Source organism: Myodes glareolus, chromosome X (assembly GCF_982192425.1).
Source record: "Myodes glareolus chromosome X, mMyoGla1.1, whole genome shotgun sequence".
Classification (NCBI taxonomy): Eukaryota; Metazoa; Chordata; class Mammalia; order Rodentia; family Cricetidae; genus Myodes; species Myodes glareolus.
In genome coordinates, this window is record NC_142053.1 from 126,381,796 (window position 1) to 126,401,591 (window position 19,796).

A 19,796-nucleotide genomic window follows, 5' to 3' on the forward strand; every position below is an offset into this window, starting at 1 on the left:
GTAATACTTGTTAGCTCTTATGATTATATTCCTCCAATTGCACTTAAGCACAGTAAACAATCAAGATTATTCATATCACAAGTGCTGGGGAGATATCAGAAAAAACATTTCCAGTCACAGAAATAAGAGCATAGCTGTAACCAGTGAAAAAATAGACCATGGAACAACGGAGTAGGGGTTACCTTGTTCTCATAACTGATCAACATGCTGAGAATAAGACTATTGAAAGCTGAACCTAAATAGGACATCTATATGCCTAAGGGTATATAAATGGACATTTATAAGGAATAATATGGAAGAGGGGAGGAAGGAATTCATATGACCTGGAGGAAGCAGTGAATTGTTGTGGAACAGTTTCTAACAGATATGATATAGCTGTGGCACTTGAACTCTCAGCAGCTGTTTATCAAGCAGAAGACCTGCAAAAGATTGGGCTTGTCAGCATTCTGTCATGGAGAAGGGAGGGCATCACAAGGCCCCATTCATCACTAAGGATTTGAATGCAGTTGAGAATTGCTGGGGAGAAAGAGATACTTTCTTAACTGCTAAGGTACTCATATTCTAGTAAATAATCTCCCTTCCATGCTTCTGTAAGCAGTCCTGGTTAAAATCAGTGTTCAACAAAGAAATAAAAGATATGATAATGGAAGAGGAGATTGGGAAGAAGGAGATTAGCAGGAATGGGAAGGGAGTAATCAAGAGTTATGGGGAAATAAATATGATCAAAGTATATTATATACATGTATGAGAATGTCATAAAATACAGCATCACATATAATTAGTATATGTTAATAAAAAGTAGCTCATGAAAACTATCAAAATCTTTCTCATTGAACTTCTCAGGACCACTGAAATGTTGTGCCTTTTATTTTCTGCTTATTTCGCTTTTAATTATGCATTTCTTATGTTTAAACTGTGTCCTTGAGATCAGGATCCTGCCAAATTCTTATCTCAGGTATAATGTTGGGTACCAGGAAAATGCCCACTGATAAGCTGCTGAATGAGAGACAAAAGTAACTTCCTGAACCCCGTATTTTAACCACCACCACCTCCACCACCTCCACCAATAATAACATCAAGCAACAAAACTGCCAAGATAAATCACTTTTATCTCTACAGGAAAGGGAAATCTAAAAAATATATAAATTACATTAGTAACACAACATAAGAAAAAACAAGGGGAACAAACAACAGAGAAATCTGGATGATGCTACTCTAACCTATTTATAAAAAGGCCCTGCATCAGAAATCACAATCCTACCCACTTCTAAAAATATATTTAGACATGTACAGAAGCGGTGGGTTTGTTTTTAAATTGTTTGCTTTTTTGTAAAAATATATTAAAGGTGAATAGAAATCCTCTTCTCTCTGTCCTCCTATCCTACCCCAGCTCTCTGCTGGGATTGCAGATCAGAGGTAACTATCACACCATGTTCTAAACCTTGGTTATTTCCAACTCCTCTCCACCTCACTTCACTTAGAACCTGAAACATAAAAACAAAACAAAACAATAACAACAACAACAAAAACACACTAGCTTCTTTGGAAAAGCATAACTCTGAGGGTAAACTTGCTTTTCATTGGAAACAATACAAAACAACAGGAGACTCTGAGAACCCAACTAAACTAAACAAACCCCATCAGAGGCTGGGTTTCAGCTCCACAGAACCTTCTAACAAAGAAACAGAGGGAAAAGAGGCCTGGAATGGGTGGGGAGAGGGTGCTAGCAATTAGCTGCCTTTGAAAGATCAAGAGGGAGTTTTAATGGGTGAAAGGGCTAGGGACCTGTTTTTGGTGACAACAGTCAGCCTTTAGTCAGGAAGTTGCCCACAGAGGGTCAGAGGCTTCTCCTGCTTCCCCCTTACTTCCCCACTACTGCCTTGAAATCTCCAAGACAAGCAAAGCTGAGTAGAAAGGAGGGGAGTAGGGACCTCACTGCTAAGGGGGAGGTAGCCAGGCCTTTTGCCTTTGGTGTGACTAAAGGAGGACTGCTTGGCCCCTGGAGTCCCCAAGGTAGAAAAAGCAAATATGCTAAAGTACCCCCGATCCATGAAGGATGAGGGGGTGGATCTACAGAAAAAAAGAAAGAAGCACAAACATAAAGATAACATAGAGGCCTCACAAATTCCCTGTGGTCTGCATCATAGCTGTTAAATTCCCCAGAAGCACTAGGCAAGCTGGGGTGAGGACAAGTGGAAGGTAGAGGACACTCCCACTTGGGCAGTGCCAAAATGGGTTGTTCGGAGGGGGCAGTCTCCATCAAGTCCAGATTGCCAGTAAGGCAAGACAAACGGGAGGTGGGGGCACTGTCTGGAAAATGGTGACAATCACAAAGGAGAAAAAAAGTGGATCAGAAGATCTGCTACTTCACAGATGGGCATCGTTTCTAAATTCAGACTTGAATAGCCTATCTGCACTATGCTTGAATGTTGGTCTGTGGTCTGGAAAAGTAAAGGTCTGGGGGTGAAGATTTGAGTCCTGAAGTCTTCTTTAGACTAAGACTTCAGATGGGGAAAGAAGCATGGAGATTCCTGATAAGTGACCCTGCAGGGTTAGGTTGTCCCTCTCCAGAAGGTCCAGGCTGTGCTTTGTGGTAAAGGTGGCAGGAGCAGGCTACAGAGCCAGAGCTATCAATATGACAGGTACTTTGGATTTCTAGGAGTTGGGTTTGTACCTGCCGGAACCCAGTTATAGCTATGGGGATAATGTTCTACAGGTCCTCAAAATATAGGCAAATTCCTGAAGATCATCATGGGGTTTCATGTGCAGTCAGACAAAAGTAGTCTCTTCTGGTGGGTTAGGCAACAGTCACGATCAAAGGCTTGGGTATCTGTCTTCTTCCTCACCTTGAAAAGTAACAGGAATCTCCTTTTTTTTCCCCAAAGACTGATAAAAGTCAGCTTTTCTAGGCCAGATCTGGAGATGGCCCATAATAGGGCAATAAAGGTTCTCTCCATTTTCCTCATGAAAAGAGGCAAAAGGAGATAAAGACCACAACCTTCTTTCAGAAACAAGACTGAAGGTAGGGCATATCCACTGGATTGGGAGGAAGAAGTAGGAAAAAAATGGGTGGGGTGGAGGTGGGTGAGCTTAGAGACAGGGCTGGAGTTGGAGCAAATGTTGAGCACTTCATGGCAGGGAAACTGAAGGGCCCAGACTTCCTTTATGCTGCTCCTCATCATACATTCCAATTCCAATAGGAAGGGAAATTATGTGAGAGGAGCAGGTAAAGATTCTTGTCAGTTAGAAACCTCTCCCATTTACCTGCTGCTATTCATGGGTATGGAAAAGGAAGGCAGGATACTCATAGCAGAAGTGAGAAAGGAAGTTGGGGATAGTCCATGCCTTTGGTCAGTCCCAATGAAGCAGGACAATGCACCTTGTCCGGGGCTCATAGGATCCAGAAGTGCCCCGAGTTGACAACGAAGAAGGCAATGGGGGTGAAAGGGGTGAAGTAGGACACGATGGGGCTTGGCTCACAGAAGTAACTTGCCATTTCTGTGGATTTTCAGGATGCGGCCGAGTCTCTGCTTTGCTGTGGCCAGGCCCTTTTTAGGACGCTTTCCTGTAAAGGAGGGGTAAAGTACACAGAAGCTTTATGAGCAACTTTAGAACAAACTGTTCTTGCATCATCCCCTTCTTTGTTTCTCTCAACAAAGGTTCTTCATCCTTATGTCATATTGGGCAAGGAGTCCTCCTTAACTCTTTCTATTCAATGCCATATGCTTGGCTCTTCTCTGATTGCTGCAGCAGCCATAAACACTACAGTTCTAGTTTTCTGGCTCTTCCCTCCCCTCCCCCTGACTCTGAGTTTAAATCATTTTGTTTAGAAAATTCTTTAAGGCTGTCAATGTGCTTCCATGTCATTCACATTATCCTGATCACCAGGGTTAGTAACTATAGTTCAGTGTTCCTAAAGGTGCCATCTTCAGGGTCTTCTTTCATTAGAAACCTCCCATTCGAGTCACTCATAAATATCACAGAAAACTTAGTATCCTTTAACTACATCCATACTCTAGGGATTGGGCCAATGAAAGGAAAAGGAGGGTTTGAATTCTTTTTCTCTCATGCCTGTCTCCCCACATCAAATCATTTCTTACATCCTATATGATCATAACTATGATTTCTGTTTATCATCTCTCTTATTACTCTGATTTGAGGTCCTATGTTTGTGTTTCTCCATTCTTTCCTGAATCTATGGATATACAGACTATCTACTTCCTATCCATCCTCCACTATGGTCACCTCTCCATGGCCTATTAAACTCAAATATAAGAACCTGAAGTTTGGCTTTCAGTGGTCCTTCCTGATTTAGATCAGGGAGTTTTAAGATTGCTCATTTTAATCCCCATTTGGGTCATGTACCTTGTCCTGCCTGACTGCTCTGGGAGCCAACTGAAGGACGCCTCTGGGTCAGGAAGACTCCAGGGGCCATGGGTGTGGTGCTTCGATTTGCCTGAGCCATGCCAAAGGCGTTGGGACGAGCAGTGTACTCATGGTCAGCAAGACTTCCTGACAGAGCCTCTTGTTTAGGCTCAGGAGGTGGCTGGGGTGAGGAGGTGAGAGGTTGGGGTGTAGTAGCCAGCGTTGGTGCAGACACTGTCACAACAACATTGGAATCTTGAGGGCGAGGCTGCTCTGCCTCCTTCAGCAAAGGCTTCTTCTTGATAGATTTCTTCTTTTGGGCCTTTTGCAGCTCCTGAAAGACAAGCCAAGTCAGAGGGGAGATTAAAGAGTGAAGAAAAGAAAAAGAAAAATTTCTCAGAAAGTATGGAGACAATGGTCAATAAGTTTTTGCATCCTGCCACTTCTTCCCCATCCCTTCTAAATCTACCTTGTATGGACTTACAACAAAAGCGCTTCCAGTACCTACAGTGATTTCCTTGGCATCATCTACCCTTAACTCATCACAACCACTTACTACTACAATGGCAAGAAAATCTGTAAATGATTTCAAAGACTTGGGTTTTGGTGAGCTGTGGGTATTTCTAATAACTAAATTTCTACTAGCAGTTTGGATACTTCGTTTACTTTATTTTCTTATTTAATTCTTTTAACAGTCCAAGGGGGGGGGGGAACTCTTCATTTTACAAATAACAAAACAGAAGTGCAAGGACATTAAGTAAGTTAAGCCCAAACCCTCATGGAAAAGTAGTTAGCTCAAAATGAACTGAGAGTAAAGTGTTAGCTTTGGGATAAGGCAAACCTGAGTAAATCCAGGCTTCTGTTTTCTAAATTGGATGACTTTGATTAAAGTTACTAACCTTTCAGCTGCCTTGTGTGCTTTTTTTTCAGAGTTGTTAGAAAGCTTACATAATGACAAAAATATATAATACATGGAAAGAACTCAGCAAGGAGTTAATTATTATTCTCTATTTCTTATAGTATATTTTTTTTCTTTTGCCGATCTTTTTCTTTGAACAGAGGACTTGACAATCTTTTAAGTCACTGAATCCAAATAACTCAATTTGGATAAAATAAATAAGCATGAAGTTGTGCCACTTCTTCCAGTATCTTGTATTTTATCCACTTATTGCTCTATGGATCTATTATCCATTGTGTAGTAGGTATCTGGATAATGGGCATGTGGAGTCCTGAGAACCTGGAAGATGGGGCTGAGAACATGTGAATAAATTTACTTTCTGACATACTACTCAGCCACACATACCAATTCTATGAATATATTTCTTAGCTTTCTCTTGGCAACAAAAGCCTAGACCTGCCTTCAGAAGATCTGTTATGCTATGGTTACCAGAGAAACTTTTAGAGGATGAGAATAATGGTATTAGTCATTGTTCTCTGACATGACATTGTCAGTGTTATGTCAGGCACTGTTCCTTAATTACTCAATACTTTTAAGGATGAGAAGAATTATACTACCATTCTAAGGATAAAGAAACTAGGGCAAAAAGGCTAGGTTATTTTCTTTTTGTTTATGTATATTTGTGTTTTGCCTGCATATATGTGTGTGTGAGTGTGCCAATTCCTCTAGAACTAGAGTTACAGATGGTTGTGAGCTACCATGAGGGTACTGGGAATTGAACCCAGGTCCTCAGTGCTCTTTACTTTCTAGCCCTTAACCATCTCTCTAGCCCTAAGTTATTTTTCCAAAAATTGCAGATCCAATTAAGTTTTCAAGTTGAGATTCAGAATTTGCTCTGTTCAGCCACACCCTTACCAGAAATCTCTTTTCTCACCCATATTAAGAATGAATTCTGGTGGCACATGCCTTTAATCTCAGCAGGCAGATATCTGTGAGTTCAAGGTCAGCCTGGTCTATATAGAGTTCCAGGACAGCTGGGAATGTTACATTAAGAAACCTTATCTTGAAAAACCAAAAAGAATTCTGTTTACTTGTTCTCTGGTCTGACTCCATAAATTATGTCTTCATATCTAGACTAATTTGCTTAAATTTTCCCACTATTGCTGCTATCCTCTTTTGTATGTAAGTGGCAAGTGGACTACCTTATGATAGGAGCATTTTCACCTTGCCAAGTTCTTTGTCGAAAAATCTACTATCAAGGTCCCAACCAAATTCAAACTTTTTGCCTGATCGATATTCATGGTATTTCGCTATGTGGCTACTTACACATAGTCAACCCATAATGATTAAAGATTGAAGGCAAAAATGCCATTGTTAATTAATATCAAGTGTCATTCTAAGGAGGACAGGCAGACATACATACGCATACATACATACACAGACACATACTCTCACTTAATCCTAAACAAAGCTCATGAAACAGTTGAGACAAAGAGAAATTAACTTGTCCAAGTAGTAAAGCTAGGACAGCTGTTCCAAAATCTGTTATTTGTTACATTTGTTTGTGCATGCACGTGCACACAGCATGTGTGGTGCCATGACACAAGTGTTAAAGGTTAAAGGACAACTTTAAGCAGTGCACTCACTTTTTGTACCCTGAGTGTCCTGGAATCAAATTTAGGTCATCATGCTTGGTGGCAAGTGCTTTTACTCACAGATACATCTTTCAGGCCCCAGAATCCACTTCTTAACTATTACTTATTATACTCATCTCCCAACATGAAGTCGCCAATTCAGAAAAGTCCCCTCCCCATTCACTCACTAAATTACATTTAAATACATCCCTACTTTTAATATTTAAGGATGTAAAATATCCTTATGATCATAAGTACCATGAGATAATGCTATACAAAGTACAGATGAAGATCAAAAAAATAAAGTAGCGGTAAGTGATGTGAATAGGCAGAGGAAATGCTTTATGCTACCCCATAAGCTTAGGCTAAGCATGAGGCAATCTGGTAGAAGGGGTAAATCATGAACACTGTAGTGGAGTACAGTTGACAAAGGATGTATACTTTATGGCAGCCAGGAGATTAAAGTCACTATGAAACAAAGATGACTTTATGTGCTATATCAAGGAGCAGTATTTCCATGGAATGCTTCCCTGTCACCCCCACAAAAAAAATCCAAAAACCAAAAAAAAAAAAAAAAATTCAACCTCTAATACCACCCCCAACTTTAAGGTCTCCTCTTTGAAGTAATTCCATCAACCAAAATAGTAGTTACTTCTTAGAAAGCATTGAGAGTAGTGTCACACTTCCATCTGTTTAACACAATAGAAAGCCTTTATTTATAAGTTACATCTTATGTGATACTGATAAATGACAGAGGGAAATTTTAGTCAAAGAGCCACTTGTCCTGCTTGATCTCTGCTGGCTCCCAATTAAGAGTCTCTAAGGCATTTTCAGAAATATTATAGCTCTACAGAATATCATATAATAATATCATAAAAAATATATAATATATATAAATATCATATAATAATGTCATATAAAACAATTCTTAAATTTCACTTATATGGGATATAATTACTTAAATATAACTATTTAACTACTTAACTATTACACTTTACTGAAAAGTCAAGTAGCATGAAATCTGAAGTTAGAGGATATGAGTTTGAATCTTGTCTCCTCCATTTACTGGCTGTCTTATCCTGGACTAGTCACTTAAAGTGAGCCTCATATTCGTCACCTGTAAAATGATGAAAATATCATCTATTGAACAAGACTCTTGGGCATATTATATAAACATTGCACATAGGTGCATCTAACATTAAGCAGATGCTCAATAGTACTCTAAGCAATAGGTTATGGCATGAAAAAATATGTGGATACTGCTAAAGAACCAAAAACTTCACCTCCAAATACTCGGGGTTTCTGAGCATACTACATGCTATAAAGCATATTGTAAACTAATGTTATGAGGTAAAATTGATTCAGTAAAGGTGACCTTTTAGGATGAAAAATGGTGACTGTTGTTCTCTTGAGAAGCAGGGGATGAGGATCCAGGTAATGTTTGATAAAGGGTATAAGAAAAAACTCTTCATAAAGGGCCAAATTTCAATACTGGTGGATGACTCAAAACTTAAGTGTACTCAACTGAGTCACTTCCTCAGGACTAAATCTAAAGGCAAATGACAGATCTAGTCTTTTCTATCTGAGGATTTTTTTCCCAATATATATTTTTACTTGTTATCTTACACATGTATGCAATGTATTTTGATCATATTAACCCCTAGCTCCCCTACCTCCCAAGCCTCTCAGATTCTCCCCAATCATGTTTCCCTCCCAACTTCATATTCTCTTCATTATTTAAATAACCCACTCAGTCAAATTAATGCTGTCTATTATATATAGGTATGGGGTCTTCTATGGGGCATGTAAACTGACTCCCCCTCCTCATCTATCTGAAGGGTTTTATATACTTAGAAGGGTAAGTGATACCAACAAAGACACTTTTCTGGCCCCTTTTTTCATCCTTCTGGGATACTGCCAAAAATAAAGATCAAAGGTTATCCATAACAGTAGGATCCTACCAGCCTAAAGGTCAGAATTTTGAGGCTTTAAGTCATCATTAGCAAGGCTACAGGTTGGGTATCAACACTTACCTGTTGGGCAAGCTTTGCGGCTGCTGCAGCCAAACCTGTCTCAATGGAGGCAACTCGGGTCCCCTCACGAACTGGACGGTCCTGCTTGGGCAGAGTTGGAGTCACACGGGCTGCAAGGGAAACAGGATGCTTATCTACTTGCTAATTATATTCTCTAACTTCTGACTACCCAAAAGGTGGTTGTATTGGTCTTCCTGCTTCTAGCTTTTCACAAAACCCTATTTAATGACCAAAGCATACATAAATACAAATTACCTTCCTTAAACAGGCATTTAAAGTTGTTTATGTGCTTTTATGTCCTTGTTTTTCCTGGATTACCTACCTTCCCAACCTTGTTTCTGCACCTACTGCTATGGTTTGAATGCCCCTTTCAAACTCATGTAGAAACTTAATTATCATTTTAACAGTAAGAGGCAATTAGGTCATGATGTCACTGTTCTCCTCAATGGTATAAAGCTATTACTCTATGAGTGGGTTAGGTATTAAAAGGGGTGAATTTCAACTTTCTTCCTCCACCCTCTTACCACATGGTACCTTCCACTAATGGGCAATTTAGCATGAAGGCCTAAACCATGTCAGGATCATGCCTGTAGACTTTCTAGCCTCCAGAACCATGAGAAAAATAAAGTTTTTATTTAAAATTTACCCAGTTGTGATTTCTGTTAAAGCAGCAGAACACAAACTAAACACCTTATTTTCTGTTACTCTAGACATATGGCTTCATTATTACATACTCAGAGAATAACATTGCATTACCTTTCCTTCCATACTCATACTTGCCATCTGAACTGCCTAGAGCATGCATTTTCCTTTTGCCCTTTAAAAATATACCTATCCCTCAAAAGTATGCTATTAATATCTTATACAAAATGTTTGGGACCTCCCTGATCCCACTGCTCTTTTCTCTCTGAGTTTATAATCTGCACAAGTGACTTGATAATGTAGTACATACTACCTATTGAAGATTTTATATATATATATATATATATACATATATATATACCAACCAATGAATTCTTAAAGATCATGTCATAACTGAATTAAACACAACTGTTACTGATTATCCTTTTCAATAAGCACATTCTAGAAGAAACAAATATCCTCAGGTGAAGAAAGTTTTTTTCTACAACCAAATCCCAGCTGGGACTGAGAAGATAGTGCAATAAAGTGCAAATAAGTTAAAAAAAACAAATGAACAAATAGAAAAAACAAGCACTGATGATGGATACTTGTAAGCCCAGTGCTGGGGAGGCAGAATCAGGAAGATTTTAATCAGCAAGTCCCAGGTACTAGTGAGAGATCCTATCTTAAAAAAAAAAACCCAATCACATGGCTCTGCAGGTAAAAGTACTTGCAGCACAAGCTGGACTACTTGAGTTCAATCCCTAGAACCTACATAAAGATGCAAGGAGAGAACCAACTCCATGAAGTTCTCCTTTGAGTTCTACATGCATTACATGTACATTCATAAAATAAAATTACAAAAAAAAAAAAACCAAGAGTGCTCAATAGGTAAAGTACTAGTCCTGCAAGTGTGAAGACCTGAGTTCATATTCTGAGAACCCACATAGGATCAGAGGCATTAGCACTTGTGATTTCAGTGCTCTTAGAGCAAGATAGGAAGCAGAGACAAAAGGATAGGTCAGGTATGCAGCAGCAAACAACAAGAGATCGTGCCTCTCACAAGGTAGAAAGCAATGACAGATACAGTTCAGTATGAGTGAGCAAGTGCCTCCCCAGCATTGGGATTACAAGTATGCATCATCAACGCTTGGTTTTTTTTTTTAAAAATTTATGTGGGTGCTAGTTTTTGAGTTCTGGTCCTCATGCTTGCACAAACACTTTACTGAGCCATCTCCTCATCATGCTGAAATCCTCTGCTGTTCACACTCATGCTGTGCATGTATACCATGGCACAACTGTGCAGGTCAGAGGACATGTGTGAGTCAGTTCTTTCCTTCCAACAGGTGCATCCTGGAGAACAAACTCAGGTTGTTAGGTGTGGTGGCAAGTACCTTTACCCGCTGGGTCATCTCAAATGTCACTATAACATACTTTTGAAATATAAGTATGTTTTGAATAGTCAGACAAGAGGAAACAACCACTAAAACATGTATATCCAAACAAATATAAACATACAGAGGTAGGCAGACAGACACATACACATACAAGAATGCAAGCTTACAAATGTAAGAGTGACAGAATTAAAAAATCCTAAATTTGCAAATCTTAATGAAACACTGGTTCTAGAAAATTGGATATTCACATAGTACCTCAGTATTACTTTAAGGGTATATGCTAATCTTCGAATGAAGAATGAAAACTAGACCAGGCAGTGGTGGTGCATGCCTTTAATCTGAGCACTCAGGAGGCAGGTGGATCTCTGTGAGTTCGAGGCCAGTCTGGTCTACAGAGCGAGTTCCAGGACAGGCTCCAAAGCTACAGAGAAACCCTGTCTCGAAAACCTACCCCCTAACACAAAAAACGGATGAAAATTATAATATGGGTGTGTTGGCACATGCATTTAATCCCAGCACTTGGGAGACAGAATCTAGTGAGTACTGTGTGAGTTCAAGGCTAGCCTGGTCTATAAAGGGAGTTCCAAGACAGTCAGGACTATTACACAGAGAAACCCTGTCTTGAAAAACAAACAAAAAGAAAAAAAGAGAAAGAAAATTATACACTCCTGAAATTGAGATAGCACCAACATATGTAGGTAGTATTCCAAGTATGAACTTTTGGGATTTTGTTTTTTTTTCTTGAAAGAGTTTCACTGTGTAGCCCTGGAACTTGCTATGTAGAACAGGCAGGCTGTTTTCAAATTCACAAAGAGCTACCTGTCTCTCCATGTGAATATTAAAGGCAAAATCCACCACACCCAGCTTCAAGTATGAACTTTCATGTCATTAGTAACAATTACAGAGAAACAAATGAAATCATGTGGAAGGAGGCAATTTGCAGCATTATTTAAGTTGTTAAGAAATTAAAAGCAAGCAAACTACTCAGTGTTTTGAGAGTTGAGTGAAAGACAAGGATAGAAAATTTAAATGATACCATGAGAAAAAAAGAATATTTTATATAATTAACTCAGTTTCTCAAAAAGTGGCAATGTCACGTGAAAGCAAATAGACAAAAGCTACAGAACAATTATATCTGCTTCTATAATAAAACTACAAAACCAAAGGAACTGTTCTAGATTAAGAGTCATTTAAAAGGCATGACAGTCAAATGTCATACGGAGTTTGTTTAGAATCCATTTTAAGTAAATCCATTAAATAAATAATGTCTTGACCAAATGACATTGGCAAATTTTTATGTGATTAGAATTAGATACCACCATGTAATGAATAATCATTAATTTTATTATGTATAGCAGGACTATGGTTATGTGAGAAAAGCATAGGGGGAAATGACATACTATTTGGGGTTAGTTACTAGCATTATAAAAGAAAATTTTTGAATAAACCACATTCACTTTGGTAAAGAGGTTATGCAGGAGATTGAAACTAATTCTTTAAGGGTGACATTTTGTCTGTTTAAAACATGATCTAAAGCAAATCCAGCAAAAATACTAACACATAACTGTGTATCACATATGTTTGGGCATCTTAAATTTTCCTCCACAGTCCAGTCACTACAAGGCCCTGGGTTTGGGTCCCCCAATACCTCCTAAAACCAAGTGTGGTTGTGTCCTAGCACTCAGAGGTAGAAACAGGAAGATTAGAAGTTGAAGGCCATCTATGGCTATAAAATGAGTTCACATCTAGCCCAGGAAACATGATGCTCAAAAAAAAAATCACAGGATTCTGCCAGACCCCCTCCCCTCACCACACCCAACCTTTCCCCCTAGCCAGATCTCATACATAAGAATGTATAAGCTCAGTAAGTCTGTCTGACCCTTCCTCTCTAACCAACCAGATCTAGCCTGTTTCCAACATTCTGCTCTCCAGCCTAGTCTGACCACCTCTGCCTGAGTCACTACCATTCTCTAGGCTTCCATCAAGACCTGCCCTGCTTTCCACTGACACACAGGCTCCTCCAATGCACCATCCAACCTCTCAGATGTACCTTCATACTCTAGGTTTGGACCAGGACACATCCTGAACACCAGTGCAGTCTTCTCTGTCTAACTGACTTCATTCCACTTAAGCCATTCCCAACATCTAGGTAAAACTAGCCTACACATCCTATCTTTTACTCCAATATGGTATGCTGGGGTCCACCCAGTCTGCATTTTTTTTTCTGAGCACAAACCCTGACCCAGATGTAGCCCTCTGATTGCAGAAAATTGCATAGGAGGAATGTCCTCTGTGGCAAACCAAGGCTACAAGCGCAGGAAAGTTTGGAAGGAAGAACTCAGATAAGAAGGGCAAAGATACTGTTCACAAAAACTCTGCCTGCAATGCTATTTCTAGTAGCTAGTTAAACAATATGTACAAGCAGTGGGAAAAATAAAAATTGTTCATTCTTGAAGTGAACCTCTGTCTATAATTACCCTATTTTTAAGGTCCTTGTGATACCAATGGCTGTGCTAGTCAAGGCACTAGTCTGTCCATATCAGACACAGAACAAAAGAAGTCCTTATGTTCAAATCAAAAAATACAAACAATATGAAATATCATGCCCAGGGGCTGGAGAGATGGCTCAGAGAACTGACTGTTCTTCCAGAGGTCCTGAGTTCAATTCCCAGTAACTACATGTTGGCTTACAATCATCTGTAATGAGATCTTGTGCCCTCTTCTGGTCTATAGGCACACATGCAGAAAGAATACTGTATACATAATAAATAAATAAATCTTTAAAAAAAAAAAAAGAAATATCACGCCCAGATCTCCCCTTCAAAATGTATCAGTCCTGTAGGAATGTTTGCCAATGACTACCTGTATGAATCACAGGATACAATTTAAAAGAACCATAAATTTCATCAAAAAATTCTAGGAGTTTAAAGGAGATACAAAGAAACAGCTTAATAAAATTAAGGAGAAATAAAAGCCTGAGTGATGCTCAAGAAAAAAACAAATATAAAGCTGATGGAAATGGAAAAGACAACCCAGGACTTGAGAAAGGAATTCAACTGAGAGATATAAACATTGAAGAGGACTCAAGTTAAAATGAAGAAGGAATTGGAAAACCCAATTGCTTAACTAGAAAATTCAAATTTTCTAGTTTAATAAGACTTTCTATTGAAAGTCTTACAAATAGGAAGAATCAAGTACAAAGTATATCAAAGAAGCAAGGAACATGGAAAAGTTTTTAAAAACATAAGAAAGGAATATACAGAAACTGTAAAACACCATGAAAAGACCCAACCTTCAAATTATAGGCATAGATGAAGGAGAAGAAGCCAAAGTCAATGGCATAGGCCAGATCATAAAACTTCTCCTAAACTAAGGGAAAAACAAACAAACAAACAAACAAACCATACAGATACAGGAAGCATAAAGAACACAAAATATATAGGACCAGAAGAAAACAAAACTCCTCATGGCATATCATAATTAAAATACTAAGTATATAGCACAAAGAAAGAATATTGAAAGCTGAAAAAACAACCAAAAACACAAGTCACAAATAAAGGATAACATCTGATTTCTCAATGGAAACTTTGAAAGCCAGACAAGCTAGAAGCAATGCATTCCAAGTCCTAAAAGATCATGATGAGCAAACTAGACTAGCCATAGTTTAATAAAAAAAATTTCCATGATTTAAATAGCCTAAAAATTATATTCAACAAACCAAACCTAAAGAAAAGATAGGAAGTAATATTTCAGGCTGAAGAGAGGAATGAGTATAACCAAGAGACTGTGGGAAGAAATATCAAGTCATAACTACTAAAATACAAAATACCAGTAGGAATACAAAAACAAAAAACCAACCAACACGATTACCACAATTAACACCCACATTTCAATAGTAACTTTAAATATTAATGGCCTCAATTCTCCACTCAAAAGACAGGCTGACTGAATGGATCAAGAAACAGTCTATTTGCTGTCTACAAGAAACACAGCTTTAAAGACAGGAACCACTTTGGAGTAGAAGAATGGATAAAAGTAGCCCAATCAAATGGGACTGAAAAGCAAGCGGTCATTGCTAGCCTAATATCTGACAAAATAGAGTTCAAAATAAAACTAAAGATGAAGAGGGATACTTCATTCTAACAGGGGAACATTAAACTAGGACATTACTATTCTAAACATATATGCAGCAAACTCTGTAGTGTTCAATTTCATAAAAATATGTACTATTAGATTTAAGGACACAGATTAACACAAACCCATTAGTAGCTGATTTCAATGCCTTACTTTCTCCAACAGGCAGGTTACTGGGTTGAAAAATAAACATCAATAAATGGCATCATACATCAAATGGACCTAACAGATATTTACAAAATATTCTACCAAAACACCAAAAAAAATACACATTCTACTCAGTGTCACACAGAGGCAACTCTTAAATGACAAAATCTTAGAACACAAAACAAATTTTACAAACTCAAAAAGACTGAAATAACTCCATGTATCCTATGTGACCACAACAAAATGAAACAAAATTGACAGAAAACAAATCACTAGCAATTACACACACTCATGGATGATGAGTGAGTCAAAGAAGAAATTAAGAAAGGATGAAACATTTCCTGGAACCAAATGAAAATGAAAACCTAAAATAACAGAACCTTTGTGACAAACTGAAAGCAGTCCCAGAAGGGAAATTATAACTCTGCATATGTGCATTTAAAAAGTGTAGAAATATACACATCTAGTTTAAATGAAAAATTCCCATCTGGGATGACAATGTTCCTTTTAAGAGTCAAAGATTATCTACCAAAAACGACAACAGCAAGCATGAGAAGTCCTCTTTTGAGGTGTCAGGACTGTCCAAGTGACTCCCAAAACACTGTTATTGCTATTGCCTTTGGTTAACCCCTCCCCAGAGGCAGAAGTTAAGTTCTTATTGCTGAAGGAGACACCATGCACCTCAGACACATGTTCCAGAGGCCGTGAGCTGGGACTGATATGAAAGCCCCCTCTCTGAGAACTAGCTTTTATAATGCCAGAGGGTGTCATGCAAGCGTCTAAAGGAGGGAAACAAGTGGCTCCTACCCAGCTACAATGCCCATGAGCTACAGCAATGAACAGCACAATAACTCTAAGGGTGCAGTAGTGGCAAACATACTTTGGTGGTAACCAATAGCTGTCTAACTGGATTTTGGACCCATTCAAAAAGAGGTAAATCATGCTTGATACTGTAAATCTCCGCAACTACCCATGGCTAGTGAAGTCAAGAATCTCAGAGGAGAACCTAAGACCATTTTACTGAATGAGCATAATCCCTAATTACATTATACACACACACATATATAAAAAAATATATATGTTAACATATATATATATATGTTCTTATACCCACAGATAAGTGTAGTCCTTACTCTACATCAGGAAAACTTCTCTTTGCAACAGATATAGACCATTAGAGAAAATTACAATCAATTAAAATGCAGAGTTGTGGAGCCCAGTCCCAAGGCATAAATCTACAAAACACTCCTGTTTCTAGGGTCCAGGGATCATTTCTGTCCAGGGGACAGAAAAATTGTAAGAGCCTGAGGATCAGGAATTTGCTGTGAGATTGTATTTTCTAGGAATGTCATAAGTGACACCTATAAAATCTCATTAGCATGACTCCATAAACATGGGCTGAATACGTACAACAAGACTAGACATGCCAAAGTAGACAAGGAAAGACCAGAAAGGCCCAATTCTATATAAAACACTATAGGAAACTAAGGAATGCTGAAAATGGGAGAAATAGTCTTCCCAAGGGACAAACACAATTAGCTATCCAATACCAAATTCTTAGTCCTGAAACATATGTACAAGTAACAGTATACTGACTTAGCAGATCATATTCATGTATTTAAGAATATATATGTATGTAACAACAATTAATGAAAAAAAGGCCATAAATTTGAAAGAGAGCAAAGAAGGGTATATGGGAAGGTCTAAAGGGAGAAAAGGGAAGGGAGAAATGATGTAATTATACTAAAATCTCAAATAAATTAGTGATACAAACAGTCTATCTCCCCCATTGATTCTGAGCAGACTCATTTGCAAACTGTAGAATACAGCTCAAGTGATACAATGTGTGATGTCTAAGGTGAAGTTGGGAAAGGCAAGTTCTTAGTAGATTCCTAAAACACCCATACTTGGAAACCTATTTATGCTGCAAGTCTAGCTACTCTGAGATCACACAGCAATGAGGAAGCTAGTCAGATGGGGAAACCACATGAATCCTTTTCCAGAAGGCACCAGGTTGTGAGATTCAAACTCTTGGCTACCAGGTTTGCTTCAGCCTTCAAAGTTTTTCTGAGGCCCCAGAAGTCACAAACTTAAGTCAAAATGCTCCCATTGTGCCCTTTCCAATTCTTGAAACACAGGACACAGAAACATAAGATGGTAGTTGTTTTAAACTAGAATTAAAAAAAAAACCTCCCTCATTGACTGGATCTGAACTTTGGAGATTTCTTAAAGTGATCAATAAAGACACTTTTGGAAGGCAGTTGGAAACTTTTTGGTATAGACGAGTATTAGAATATCCTTTTTTTAAATTATTACTTAAGTCCTTTATTAACAGGTGCTTGCAGTTTGTTGACTTTTTTTGAAAAAAAAATCAAGTTGTAAACTTTTTATTACAAATTAAAAATGAAGTTCTTAAAAATCTTAACTTGACCAGATACGAAACAATTAAAAAAACATTAAAGGTGCACTGAGAAAAACCAGTTTTTTTTTTAAAAAAAAAAAAAAAAACAAAACACAAAAACATTTGTCATTACCAAAAAGAGACATCTTTAGGTAAAAATAATAAAAACCCCATGCTGCATAGATAATGCAGATAGTTATAGTGTATCTGATCAATGAGCAAAAAGCAAGCACTTAAGGTCTTCAGCTCCAATCTTTGTTCATTTCTTATTGCTGGAATTTCATATTAATTTCTTCTTGTTGGATGACCAAACAGAATGATGGTAGAGATTATGAGCTGGTATTTACTCAGTCCCACCCTGCTCAGTCTCAGGAGTGGACCAGTTCTCAGCTGGTGGATCGGCTGCTTTTGTCCCTTTGCCATCTTGTGATTTAGGGTTCTCTGGGCGTCTGCGTCGGTAATTGAAGTTGCGGGATATCAACATTGAGGTGGCTGCTGACCTTGGGTCTCGTCTCCTTGATGTTCCTTATCCTTTTCATTGCTGTCCTTTCTAGGTTGTCTTTGGTGAGGGGGAGGCCCTGAGATATCGTGGTCTGTAACCCCGATATTCTCACTGGTCTACCTTGCTCTCCTGCACCCTGGTTGTCAGCACCCTCCATCACTTCTTGCACAGGAGGGTTGGAATACTGTGGTCGACACCCACAGGGGGTCTGCAAATAGTAAGGTGGGAACCTTCGCCTGCAATAGGGCCGGCGTTGTTGGGCCTGGCCTTCAGGAGTGCTTTCTGATCCCTCATTCTTTTCCCCACTCTCACTATTCTGGTAATTCTGCTGGTAAATAACGTGGAGGAACTCTACGACATGGATAGCATCTATAACAGTTACGGTCTGCTGCGTATTTACTGCCTTGAATTGGAACTCTATCAGGGCCTGTAACGTTTGCTGCCTCCGCACCCTTTTCTCCTTTAACAACATCAAACTTCACAGTCTCTCCATCTCCTACACTGCGAAGGTACTTCCTGGGGTTATTCCTCTTTATGGCAGTCTGGTGTACAAATATGTCTTCCTTGGTGTCATTCCTGTTGAAACCGTATCTGTTCCTTACATTGAACTATTTTATTGTTCCCAAAACATTCATTGAGGTGATCTTCTTGTCCCTGCGGGTGGGTGCCGCCACCCGGGCCTCCACCCATAGAGCGGGGCTTGGTGTAGACCGCGCTGAGGGCGGCGGGCTGCTGCTGGGTCTCAGCCTTGCTGCTCATGGTTGCAGTGGTGGTGACTGGGGCCAGCAGCGATGGCTGAGGCTCCTCCAAGGGTGTGATGACTAGGGCGGCGGTGGGGCTTCAGGGCTCTCTGCTCCCACTACCGATTGAACTCGTATTAGAATATCTTGTAGACTTCTTAACTTACAAATACTGATATAAACAGTGTTATCATAGAGGGAGGCATTCTTAGGAAATACTCAAATGGCAAAATGTTGACATTTATATATTATCTTGAAGTGCCTCAGGAAAAACTATAGATAGCTAAATACGGATAGAAGGATGAAACAATTTTGACAAAATGTTAATATTAAAGAATTAAGGGGGCTGGAGAGATGGCTCAGTGGTTAAGAGTATTGCCTGCTCTTCCAAAGGTCCTGAGTTCAATTCCCGGCAACCACATGGTGGCTCACAACCATCTGTAATGATGTCTGTCAGACATACACATAGACAGAATATTGTATACATAATAAATAAATAAATAAAACACTCATTTAAAAAAAAAAAAAAAAAAGAATTAAGGTATCAGTTAATGGACATTTATTTATTTATGTTACTTTTCTTATCCTTGTGACCAAATGTCTAACAAGAGGTAATTTAAGAGAGAAAAAGTTTATTTTGGCTTGGTTTAAAGTTCTTATTGGTTACAGTTCATTATTAACCAACTATAGTCAAAGGAAAAGGGAAACCGATAGTCTCACACATTGCTTTGTGGGAGTATAAACAAGTTTTGAGATGTATTTTTGGGTGAGAGCCAGGTGTTACACACAGGCAGATCTCTAAGAGTTCCAAATCAGCCAAGACTACACACAAATAAGCAAAATGTATTATTTAGTGAGAAAAGCAAAAGAGTACATAAAGGAATCTTCTAAAGGCAAAGAAAATATATACATGGTACTCAGATT

At 38.7% G+C, this 19,796-nt stretch overlaps 1 protein-coding gene and 1 pseudogene across 5 annotated transcripts in view; both read right to left on the bottom strand.

Moving 5' to 3' along the window:
• Positions 1-1,089: 1,089 nt before the first annotated feature.
• The window catches only part of Phf8 (PHD finger protein 8), a 93,908-nt gene continuing 75,201 nt past the window's right edge, over positions 1,090-19,796 (bottom strand). For all 5 annotated transcript variants that reach the window (XM_087902907.1, XM_087902908.1, XM_087902906.1 and 2 more), the window contains 3 exons: positions 8,931-9,040; positions 4,366-4,699; positions 1,090-3,565 (listed from right to left, as the gene is read on the bottom strand). In XM_087902907.1, the coding sequence (XP_087759033.1) occupies positions 3,477-3,565; positions 4,366-4,699; positions 8,931-9,040 (533 nt within the window). In that variant the 3' untranslated portion in view covers positions 1,090-3,476. The remainder of the gene's footprint in view (positions 3,566-4,365; positions 4,700-8,930; positions 9,041-19,796) is intronic.
• Positions 17,756-19,079, bottom strand: LOC148117481 (Y-box-binding protein 1 pseudogene; annotated as a pseudogene).